Genomic DNA, 12,339 nt, shown 5'->3' with positions numbered 1-12,339 from the left:
ATAGGTATACAGAAAGAAAGAAAGAATATAAGGATATATGCGAAGAGAAGAAAAGAGAGGAAAGGGACAGGATGATGAGAGAAGCAGGGGAAGCAAACACAGAGGGAAAATTATGGGAGTTAGTAAGAAAAGAAAGGAAGGGAAGGAAAAGGGTGAATGAGGATATAGCGATGGGAGAATGGAAGGAATATTTTATGGATCTGTTAGGGGGAGTGGAAGGAAAAGTGATAAGAGGAGGAAGGGAAAGGAGAGAGGATGGGGGAGATGCAGAGGTAGGATTATGGGGGGAAGAAGTTAAGAAGGTGATAGGGGGGATGAAGGGGGGAAAAGCGATAGGAATGGATGGGATACCGAACGAAGTCTGGTACGGGGGGGGGGAAGAGCTGGAAAAATGGGTGTGGGAGGCATGTGGGTGGGTATAGAAGGGAGAGGGGTGGCCAGAGGAATGGAAAGAGGGCATCATTGTACCGATAGTGAAAAAAGGGAGGGGAGTAGAAACAAAATATTATAGAGGAGTGACGCTAATGCCGTCAATTTATAAGATATACGCGGCGGCATTAGGGGAGAGATTGAAAGAAGAAAAGGAGGTGAAGGAGGTGCTGTCGGAGAGCCAAGCGGGGTTTAGAAAAGCAATGGGAACAGTAGACCAAATATACGCGCTAAACTACCTACAGATAGGTCAGATAGGTAAGAAAGGAGGTAAAATGACGGCGGTATTTATAGATCTGAAGGCGGCATTTGATTCGGTGGACAGAGAGATTCTAATAAGGGTGATGAGGGAAAGGGGTATAAGAGAAGGATTGGTGAAAAGGATAGAAGAAATAGTAAGGGAAACAAAGAGTAGGGTGAAAGTAGGAGATAGGACGGGAGAGGAATTTTGGACAGCGAGAGGGTTAAGGCAGGGATGTCCACTGAGTCCGATGTTATTCAATGTTATCCTGGCGGACTTAGAAGAGGACATGACAAGAGGCGGATGAGGAGGAGTACGATTAGGAGAAGAAAAGATATATACATTGGCGTACGCGGATGACGTAGTGTTAATGGCGGAAGAAGAACAAGATATGAGAGCTATGCTGAGTAGATTAGAGAGATATCTGGACAAAAAAGGCCTGGAATTGAACGCGGAAAAGACGAAAGTAATGAGATTTAGAAAGGGAGGAGGGAGGACAAAGAAGATAGATTGGAGATGGAAAGGGAAGAAATTACAAGAAGTGAAGCAGTTCAAATATCTGAGGTACACCATACAAAGGAATGGAGGGCAGGAGGCACACGTAAAAGAGAGGAGAAAAAGAGCGGCCATAGTGATGAGGAAAGTCTGGGGAATCGGGAAAAGGTTATGGGGAAAAGACTGGGAAAGGAGAATGTGGCTGTATGACACATTGGTGTGGACGGTAATGGGGTATGGAGCAGAGATATGGGGATGGAAAGAGAGAAAAGAGATAGAGGGCACACACGATAGGTACTTGAAATGGACAATGGGAGCAGACTGGAAAACGCCAGGGTATAGGGAAGAGATAGGGAGAGGGTTGATGAGAGGAAGAGCGGTACAATAAGTGGTACAGAAGAGTGAGGGGTGAGGACACTCCAGAGTATTTGAAAAAGGGATGGGCGGAAAGTAGATGGAGAAGAGTATTAAGATTTAGAATGGGAAACGAAATAAGAGAAGGGTTATACTGGGAGAGAGAGGAGAAGAGGACATGTAGAGTGTGTGGAGGAGTGGAAGAGACTTGGGAACATGTATGGGAAGGGTGTACGGGAGAGGGGAGAGGGAGGGAGGAGAGTTGGCAGGATGCGGTGGAAAGGATGCTGGGAGGAGATGGAGGAGGAGAAGAATGGATGAAAAAGGTAGAAAGAGCGAGAAGGGGAGAGAGCAGGGAAGGGGAAAAGGGGGAAGAAGGGTGGAGTGGGGAAAGGAGGGAGTAAAAGGGGTGAACGTATGTAGCTGGGGGGTAAGAAAGAAGAGAGAGGGAAAAGAAGGAGAACAGGGGTAAGGAGAAGGGTGAGAGAGAGAAAGAGAGGAGGAGGAGAGAGAAAGAGAGAGATATGGAACACAATGCACAAGATTGCGTTTTCTATTATGCATGTTTTAAATAATTATGTTGGTAATGGCGGAACTAAAAATGTCGGTATTATCGACCCTTTTAGTTATGTTTAGATGAGGGCGCTAACCCATCGGAGTTCGCCCGTCAGTTTAGGATCCCCTTAAGGATCAAGTTACTTGAAATATCGAAAAGTCGGTGAGTAACGAAAAGTCTTCGCACGAGCCTAATAAAGGACTCGATGACGTAGATCGACCCAGCTTGCGAGAGGAATCGCCGTAGCCAATTATCGATTCCGACGTCACTCGTAGAGTACGCGCACTTTATTCGATCGCAATAATGAGGCGATCGCGCAACGCCGTGAATCAACGGATCAATCAAATCGCTCCGCGTCGATCAACCCCCCCCCCCCGTCGCAGGAGAGACTTGCGTCGTGAAGATGATCGATTACACAGACGACTCTCGAAGCTTCAGCCCGCGTATTCAAGTTAGTTTTTTGAAGCACTCTTCCAAGTTTAGTCGGTCGTGCCTGAATCGAAAGCGACCATCGTCCAATTTCTAAATCTACGTGTTAGATCACAGTAAAAGGACAGCAATTTTAAGTTCTCTACATCCTGAGAGGTTTCGCAATCGCGCTGAAGAGCCGGCGAAGGAGCGCTCGAGGCAAGATCCGGCCATCTTGGCCATTTCGCGGACCGAGTGGCAATCGATTCGGATTTTTTCGCAACAAAATCAATATCTCAAGGTCTAAGGCCTTGTTATCAGGAAGCTCAAAGCGAGATCGAAACGGCGCGGCGACGGCGCGGGAGGTTGCAGAAATTGCATTCGTTGAAATAATTAACCAGTGCGGTGTGTTCCTGTGAATTTATCCGCCCATCTAGTTGCGCGCAAGATTCTCCGTGATAACGCATGCAAGATATCTGTGCGAAACCGTTTCTGCGTTCATTCTGTTCTTCAATCGTCAATTTCGACCATTATGTAATATCGGTTGTGATAAATAGTGAAATTGTGAACGAAATTTAGAAGGTACTCCGAGTTGTTTTTTGGAACCGAAAACCTTGAGTGTTCCCCCGAATTCATCATCTTCCGAATTCCAATTCCGTCTCCTTTCATACATTCTCGCATTCGCTTCGCGTCCCGTGCGGGACGGTCCCGGCAACAGAGGTTTCGTACTCGCGGATTCGTCCGTTGCATTCGAAACATAAACATTTTGCTCCTTCGAGCCGGATCGAAGCGAGTGTCCATGAAGCGAGTAATTAGAAAACATTTCACATTGATTAATCATGGCCGAATTATAGGATAAGCAGAAACAATTATTGCGGTTGCTGGATTGTTCTTTGGAAAACTTTAAGAAAATCGGAAAGAATAATCGCACGGCAGCAAAAATTCGTAACCGAATCAGTGCACTGAAGGAAATCTGGGCTCAAATTCAAACAGTCCACATCGCTCTTCGGAGCAGCATCCCCGCTGCCGATCAACAGGCGTTGGAATATTTCCGGGAGAACCAATACGAAGCTTCCAAGGACATCTATCTCTTAACATCAGACTTCATGGCGGAGTGCTTGGAAGAGCTGGACCCATATGTCAGCCCTAACCAGTCATACGAGCAAGGACGTTCGTTTGCCGGAACCTCAACCACATTTTCGTTGACGCATCTTTCGCCAATAAAACTTCAGCCGTTCGATGGAAAATATGAGGAGTGGAAGAGTTTTCGCGATCGTTTCACGTCTCTCCTTATCAATAATAGTGATCTATCTGACTTCTCTCGCATGCACTTTCTTACGTCGAGTCTTAAGGATTGAGCTTTCGAATGTGTCAGGATCCTTCCAATTACTGCAGATAATTTCAATGTAGCCTGGGAGATGTTAAAATCGCGTTACGAAAGCAAACGTCGGCTTATTAATGTTCATTTGTTAGCATTACTAAATTTACCTGTAGTCACCAGAGAATCCGTTCAAGAACTGCAATCAATACGCGAAAAAGTTAACACCGCTGTCGCCGCATTAAAAAATTTGGCGCGCAAGCCTGAGGATCTCTGGAATGACATGCTCGTTTGTCTTGTTTCCCAGAAATTAGATTCTGCGACGCGAAAGGAATGGAATTTAAAAAATAGCGACGAAAAAAATCCGCCAGCGTACGATACCCTTAGTAATTTTCTCGATTCTCGCATTCTCGCCCTCGAAGACTGTAAACTCCCCACTCCTCTATCCGATAAAGCGTCAAAATCTGCAAATACGCTCAAAATAAGCAGTTCAACAGTGTCCGCCAACGCCTCATTGCAATGCTCTCTGTGTAAAACGAAACATTATTTTAACACATGTCCGCAGTTCACAAGTAAGAGTCCGAGTCAGCGTCGCGATTTGGTGAAACAAGATAAACGATGCTTTCATTGTTTGTGTAAAGGTCATGATGTTCACGCGTGTAAGAGTAAATATACGTGCTGACGTTGTCAGAAAAAGCATCACACGATGCTTCACGCAGATTCAGACTCTTATTTCAAGATCGAGAAGGTCAAGACGCCAAGCTCACCGCAGAATTCCGTGGAATCAAAACAAACCGAAGTCAATTCATTGTTTGCGTCTTCAAATGCTCGTCTTCGGTCTCATGTATTATTAGCAACAGCGCGAGTTCAAGTGAGCGCGTCATCTGGACATACCGTCAGCGTTCAAGCCTTGCTCGATCAAGGGTCAGAAATGACCTTTATTACCGAAAGGCTCGCTCAAGACTTAAAATTGAAGCGACTTCGAATGCCGATTTCAATTTCGGCCGTCGGAGGTGTAGACGCCGGAACGTACCGTCACGCCGCTCGAATAAAAATTTCTCCGCGTGATAAGTCGGCTCCGGCATTCTCGACAACGGCGTTAATATTAAAGACGTTAACGTCGTATTCACCCAAACGTGCTCCAGCAGATTCCGCAATCAACCACCTTTCAGATTTATCATGAGCCGACGACGATCCCATGAGTTCTAATCCTATTGATATTCTTATCGGGCGGATCTGTACGGTGAATTAATCTTAGAGGGAGTTCGCAAGTCAACGGTCGGGCGATCGATCGCTCAAAATACAGTTCTCGGCTGGGTAATATCCGGGCCCATAACTTCTTCTCTCGGTTCGGCTCATGATTCTTCGGTTGAGTCTGTTCAGCATCAACCATCAAGTAAAATTAACTCGTATCATTGTTGCAATCCTAGTTCGCTCGAGAAGGAGCTTCGTAAATTTTGGAAAGTGGAGGAGATTCCTCGATTGACTTCTCTCAATCCTGACGATGAAAAATGCGAGGAGCATTATCGCGTCACTTATTCACGAGATTCTGATGGAAGATACATCGTGCGCTTTCTATTTAAGGACGGGCCCCCAATAGACATTGGCGAATCGCGCGCTATTGCCGACAAATTTCTAAGAAGCCTTGCTCGACGATTTCAAGCTCATCCGGAGCAAAAAAGGGAGTACTCCGAATTTCTAGATGATTATGAAAATCTCGGACATATGAAAGAGGTATCAATCTCGAATTCAACGGAGACGCAATGCGTTTTCATTCCCCATCATCCCGTGATTCGAGAAAGTAGCGCGACTACTCGGTTACGCGTGGTTTTCAATGCGTCGAGCGTTACATCAAATGGATCATCGCTCAATGATCATTTGCTCGCAGGGCCCAAACTTCAAACGGAATTGCCAGCTGTAATCTGGCAGTGGCGAAAGTTCAAATATGTTTATACCGCGGATGTCACAAAAATGTATTGACAGATTCGTGTCGATGCACGTGACGCTAATTATCAGAGGATTCTTTGGAATTCTCATTCTTCAGATCCTCCGCGAGAGTTTTAACTGCTTTCGGTTACTTATGGAACGGCTTCCGCTCCATTCTTGGCTCTTCGCGTAATCAAGCAATTAGTCATTGACGAAGGTCATGACTTTCCCTTGGCTGTTCCAATTCTCAAGGATCAAATCTACGTCGATGACGTTCTGTTCGGCGGAGACGACAAAGATCTTCTCCGTCAAACACGCGATCAGTTTAAAGCGCTGCTACAGCGCGGCGGCTTCGAGTTGCAAAAGTGGGCAAGTAATTCATCGGAGCTGTTAGCCGACATCGATGTTGAAAATCGCGGTCTCGCGTGCAGTAAAATTCTGCAACTCGACGAAAAACTCAAAATTCTCGGAATCAGTTGTAGTCCATCCCAAGATCTCTTCCAATATCAAGTAACTCTCGCTAGTGAGACCCCCCGATCCAAACGGTCAATTCTGTCGACAATTACAAAATTATTTGATCCGCTCGGATGGGTCACGCTGGTTACAGTCACCGCAAAGATCTTCATGCAACAGTTGTGGAATCTTAAGCTCAATTGGGATGACGAAATTCCGCTGGAACAGTTCGCAAGATGGCAACTCATCTATGCTCAGCTGTCCGCTCTTAACGGATTACAGCTTTCGCGATGGTTAGGCCAAGACTCGGATGCAATGAAGTATGAAATACACGGCTTTGCCGATGTATCTTTTGTAGCTTATACCGCCGCAGTTTATCTCAAAGTCATCTCGACCTCCGGTCACGTTATAATATCATTATTAGCTGGCAAATCCAAGGTTGCCCCAATTAAACCTTTGAGTATTCCCCGATTAGAACTATCAGCCGCTGTTCTATTGGCGAAATTAATCGAATTTGTGCGAAAGGCTGTAAACATTCATACCGTCTCTTGTTATTGCTGGACTGATTCAACTGTTGTTCTCGCCTGGATTAACCAACATCCGTCAAAATGGAAAACGTTTGTCGCAAATCGCGTCACTGAGATTCAATCTCGCCTACCGAAAGCACAATGGTGTCATGTTCCAACATTCGATAACCCTGCGGATTGTGCTTCTGGAGGTTTACTCGGAAAAGAGCTACTGACGCATGATCTTTGGTGGAAGGACCCGACATGGCTTCAACTTCCTCGCGAGAATTGGCCGAGAAATCCCATCCCCGCACCCGCAGATTCTCTACTCGAAAAAAAAACCGACAGTAGTATTGCTTGCACTACCCCTGTCACTCTGGGATCTCGTCTCCCGGTTCTCAGAGTGGCAAAAATTAATTCGCGTCACTGCCTACATTATGAGATTTGTTAATCGGTGTCGGAGACTCAGAGTTAGGTCCACAGAGGTCCTTGGTAAAGAGATTGCGCTTTCCGCGCAAGAGTGTCGACTAGCACGAACGTTTTGGCTTAAGGCTATTCAGCGAGAATTATTTTTTAAAGAGATAACTACATTGCTTGATCGTAAAACTATCGCTCCTAAAAGCTCACTCCTTTCTCTCAATCCTTTCCTCGACCCGGATGATTTGCTGCGAGTTGGAGGACGATTGACAAACGCTCCAATCCTATTTGAAGTAAAGCATCCAATCGTGTTAGCGTCACACTCCTTAGTCACTCTTATCGTTCGACAAGCTCATATTCGCGCTCTCCACGCAGGCTTGCAGCTCACGCTCACCACGCTAAGGCAAAAATTTTGGATACTACGAGCTCGAAGTGTAGTGAGATCGATTATTCATAGGTGTGTCGTTTGCGCGCGCGAAAATGCGGCTGTCCCGCAACAACTAATGGGAGATCTCCCAGCGCTATGAGTATCTCCGCCAGCCCGTTGTTTTTTACATTGCGGTCTCGACTACGCGGGCCCTGTTCACATTCGAGCTTCCAGTGGACGCGGCATTAGTTCAAGAAAGGCGTATATCGCCTTGTTTGCTGCCTCGCGACTAGAGCCATTCATTTAGAGCTTGTCGGAAATTATTCTGCGTCAGCGTTTCTTGACGCTTATTCGCGTTTCTGCGCTCGTCGAGGATTGCCGGAGTTGATGCATTCTGACAACGGAACTACGTTTGTCGAAGCGGATAAAGAGTTAGCCGCATCGTATCAAGCCGCGTTACACAATCAGGATTTTCTCAATTCTACCGCGTCGGATGGTGTGACTTGGAATTTCTTTCCTCCTTCAGCGCATCATTTTGGAGGGTTGTGGGAGGCTGGCATGCGTAACGTTAAGCATCATCTCCGTCGTGTTCTTAAAAATCACAAGCTTACATTCAAGGAATTTACGACCCTCCTATGTAGAATCGAAGCATACTTAAATTCTCGTCCCCTCGCGCCCTTGACAGATTCTCTAGACGATTTTGAGATATTAACGCCTGGACATTTTTTAATTGGATCGTCATTAACAGTCAACCCGGAGCCATCATTATTAAAAATCAATGAAAATCGCCTCTCTCGATGGCAACGCGTTCGCCAAATAACTGAGCATTTTTGGAAGCTCTGGCAAAATGATTATGTCAACACTCTTCAACAACGCGTTAAATGGCAAAAGAAGCAATCGCCGGTCAAAATTGGACAGCTAGTTCTATTACGGAACATCACATTGCCGCCGTGTAAGTGGGAGCTCGGTCGATGTCACGATGGTTCCGACGGATTGACCCGCGTAGTAACAGTCAAGACAGCATCCTCCGAGTACAAACGGCCAATCGGGAAACTGCCTGCTTCCTATCGATTATGAGGATAAGTCACATTCAATGCAGAGCGGTTAGATATAAATTACTTCAGCTTAAGTTAAGTTTAATCGACGTATCGTTTAGTCATGCGTCCAATGTAAGTGCAATTCTTAAATAAGTTTAAGTATTCTAAGGAGCAATTAAATTTAAAGAGCCCCCCCCCCACCGAAATCGCACAGCGGACGGTCCGTGTAATCAAGATTGAATTCATTCAGATTCTCCGACATCGGGACTGAGTCATACCAAAGATAATGTATTCAGTTTATCAACAAGTAAGACCATTTTGGCTAACATGTAAATAAGTGCAACCAACAATTATTACCCCCAAACGTGCAAAGACTCCTTAAAATCTCTGTGCGATTCTATTTCGAAACTAACGTTTCGAAGCGGGCGGTATGTTAAAGATCAAGTTATCCGAAATATCGAAAAGTCGCGGGGTAACGAAAAGTCTTCGCACGAGCCTAATAAAGGACTCGATGACGTAGATCGACCCAGCTTAAATTATTCTGCGTCAGCGTTTCTTGACGCTTATTCGCGTTTCTGCGCTCGTCGAGGATTGCCGGAGTTGATGCATTCTGACAACGGAACTACGTTTGTCGAAGCGGATAAAGAGTTAGCCGCATCGTATCAAGCCGCGTTACACAATCAGGATTTTCTCAATTCTACCGCGTCGGATGGTGTGACTTGGAATTTCTTTCCTCCTTCAGCGCATCATTTTGGAGGGTTGTGGGAGGCTGGCATGCGTAACGTTAAGCATCATCTCCGTCGTGTTCTTAAAAATCACAAGCTTACATTCAAGGAATTTACGACCCTCCTATGTAGAATCGAAGCATACTTAAATTCTCGTCCCCTCGCGCCCTTGACAGATTCTCTAGACGATTTTGAGATATTAACGCCTGGACATTTTTTAATTGGATCGTCATTAACAGTCAACCCGGAGCCATCATTATTAAAAATCAATGAAAATCGCCTCTCTCGATGGCAACGCGTTCGCCAAATAACTGAGCATTTTTGGAAGCTCTGGCAAAATGATTATGTCAACACTCTTCAACAACGCGTTAAATGGCAAAAGAAGCAATCGCCGGTCAAAATTGGACAGCTAGTTCTATTACGGAACATCACATTGCCGCCGTGTAAGTGGGAGCTCGGTCGATGTCACGATGGTTCCGACGGATTGACCCGCGTAGTAACAGTCAAGACAGCATCCTCCGAGTACAAACGGCCAATCGGGAAACTGCCTGCTTCCTATCGATTATGAGGATAAGTCACATTCAATGCAGAGCGGTTAGATATAAATTACTTCAGCTTAAGTTAAGTTTAATCGACGTATCGTTTAGTCATGCGTCCAATGTAAGTGCAATTCTTAAATAAGTTTAAGTATTCTAAGGAGCAATTAAATTTAAAGAGCCCCCCCCCCACCGAAATCGCACAGCGGACGGTCCGTGTAATCAAGATTGAATTCATTCAGATTCTCCGACATCGGGACTGAGTCATACCAAAGATAATGTATTCAGTTTATCAACAAGTAAGACCATTTTGGCTAACATGTAAATAAGTGCAACCAACAATTATTACCCCCAAACGTGCAAAGACTCCTTAAAATCTCTGTGCGATTCTATTTCGAAACTAACGTTTCGAAGCGGGCGGTATGTTAAAGATCAAGTTATCCGAAATATCGAAAAGTCGCGGGGTAACGAAAAGTCTTCGCACGAGCCTAATAAAGGACTCGATGACGTAGATCGACCCAGCTTGCGAGAGGAATCGCCGTAGCCAATTATCGATTCCGACGTCACTCGTAGAGCACGCGCACATTATTCGATCGCAATAATGAGGCGATCGCGCAACGCCGCGAATCAACGGATCAATCAAATCGCTCTGCGTCGATCAAACCCCCTCCCCCCCTCCCCGTCGCAGGAGAGACTTGCGTTGTGAAGATGATCGATTACACAGACGACTCTCGGAGCTTCAGCCCGCATATTCAAGTTAGTTTTTTCGGAGCACTCTTCCAAGTTTAGTCGGTCGTGCCTGAATCGAAAGCGACCATCGTCCAATTTCTAAATCTACGTGTTAGATCACAGTAAAAGGACAGCAATTTTAAGTTCTCTACATCCTGAGAGGTTTCGCAATCGCGCTGAAGAGCCGGCGAAGGAGCGCTCGAGGCAAGATCCGGCCATCTTGGCCATTTCGCGGACCGCGTGGCAATCGATTCGGATCCTTCCGCAACAAAATCAATATCTCAAGGTCTAAGGCCTTGTTATCAGAAAGCTCAAAGTGAGATCGAAACGGCGCGGCGACGGCGCGGGAGGATGCAGAAATTGCATTCGTTGAAATAATTAACCAGTGCGGTGTGTTCCTGTGAATTTATCCGCCCATCTAGTTGCGCGCAAGATTCTCCGTGATAACGCATGCAAGATATCTGTGCAAAACCGTTTCTGCGTTCATTTTATTCTTCAATCGTCAATTTCGATCATTATGTAATATCGATTGTGATAAATAGTGAAATTGTGAACAAAATTTAGAAGGTACTCCAAGTTGTTTTTTGGAACCGAAAACCTTGAGTGTTCCTCCGGATTCATCATCTTCCGAATTCCATTTCCGTCTCCTTTCATACATTCTCGCGTTCGCTTCGTGTCCCATGCGGGACGGTCCCGGCAACAGAGGTTTCGTACCCGCGGATCCGTCCGGTCGCATTCGAAACATAAACATATATTTTTATTCTCTTTTATTCTTCTTTTTTCCTCTTTCTTATCCCAGTATGCGAGTATTAAATTTCAGTACGTGATGTTAAATTGTGGCGTCAGCCGTTCGATAGCCGTTCAAAGCTGTTCGATAGTCGTTCGATAGCTGTTCGATAGTCGTTCAATAGTCGTTTATAGCCGTTCGATTACCGTTCGATAGCCGTTCAAAGCCGTTCAAAAGACGTTCATAGCCGTTCAATGGCCGTTCGATAGCCGTTCGATAGCTGTTCAAAGCCGTTCGATAGTCGTTCAATAGTCGTTCATAACCGTTCAATTGCCGTTCGATAGCCGTTCGATAGCCGTTCAAAGCTGTTCAATACCCGTTCGATAGCTGTTCGATAGTCGTTCAATAGTCGTTTATAGCCGTTCGATTACCGTTCGATAGCCGTTCAAAGCCGTTCAAAAGACGTTCATAGCCGTTCAATGGCCGTTCGATAGCCGTTCGATAGCTGTTCGATAGCCGTTTGATAGCCGTTCGAAAGCTGTTCGATAGCTGTTCGATAGTTGTTCAAAGTGGTTCAATGGCTGTTCGATAGCTGTTCGATAGCCGTTCGATAGCTGTTCAAAGCCGTTCGATAGTCGTTCAATAGTCGTTTATAGCCGTTCGATTACCGTTCGATAGCCGTTCAAAGCCGTTCAAAAGACGTTCATAGCCGTTCAATGGCCGTTCGATAGCCGTTCGATAGCTGTTCAAAACTGTTCGACAGCCGTTCCATAACTATTCAAAGCTGCTCGATAGCCGTTCGATAACTGTCCAAAGCTATTCGACAGCTGTTCAAAGCTGTTCGATAGCTGTTCGATAGCCGTTCGATAGCTGTTCAAAACTGTTCGACAGCCGTTCCATAACTATTCAAAGCTGCTCGATAGCCGTTCGATAACTGTCCAAAGCTATTCGACAGCTGTTCAAAGCTGTTCGATAGCTGTTCGATAGCCGTTCAATAGCCGTTAGATAACCGTTCGATAGCTGTTTTCATATTATAATAATATATTATTCATAGTTAAAAGACTTGTAGATAATTGTCCGCGGTAACATGCTAACTTTTGTCTTCTTATCATCTG

The 12,339-nt window shown here is 45.5% G+C and overlaps 2 protein-coding genes across 2 annotated transcripts; both read left to right on the top strand.

Annotated features, from left to right (window-relative positions):
- Nucleotides 1-7,857: 7,857 nt before the first annotated feature.
- LOC115244321 lies at nt 7,858-8,547 on the top strand. Its single transcript, XM_029821882.1, has one exon. The coding sequence runs from the start codon at nt 7,858-7,860 to the stop codon at nt 8,545-8,547; it is 690 nt and encodes a 229-aa protein (XP_029677742.1).
- Nucleotides 8,548-9,110: 563 nt separating this feature from the next.
- On the top strand, nt 9,111-9,800 carry LOC115244320. Its single transcript, XM_029821881.1, has one exon. The coding sequence runs from the start codon at nt 9,111-9,113 to the stop codon at nt 9,798-9,800; it is 690 nt and encodes a 229-aa protein (XP_029677741.1).
- The last annotated feature ends 2,539 nt before the right edge of the window (nt 9,801-12,339 follow it).

The sequence above is a fragment of the Formica exsecta genome, unplaced genomic scaffold (assembly GCF_003651465.1).
Source record: "Formica exsecta isolate Colony F162 unplaced genomic scaffold, ASM365146v1 scaffold809, whole genome shotgun sequence".
NCBI classification, from domain to species: domain Eukaryota; kingdom Metazoa; phylum Arthropoda; class Insecta; order Hymenoptera; family Formicidae; genus Formica; species Formica exsecta.
The sequence above is the reverse complement of the archived record's forward strand: the minus strand, read 5'-3'. Positions and strand labels throughout refer to the sequence as shown.

Bases quoted from the DNA above. Each gene is read 5' to 3' on its own strand.
- LOC115244321 (XM_029821882.1), top strand. From the start codon at position 7,858: ATGCATTCTGACAACGGAACTACGTTTGTCGAAGCGGATAAAGAGTTA.
- LOC115244320 (XM_029821881.1), top strand. From the start codon at position 9,111: ATGCATTCTGACAACGGAACTACGTTTGTCGAAGCGGATAAAGAGTTA.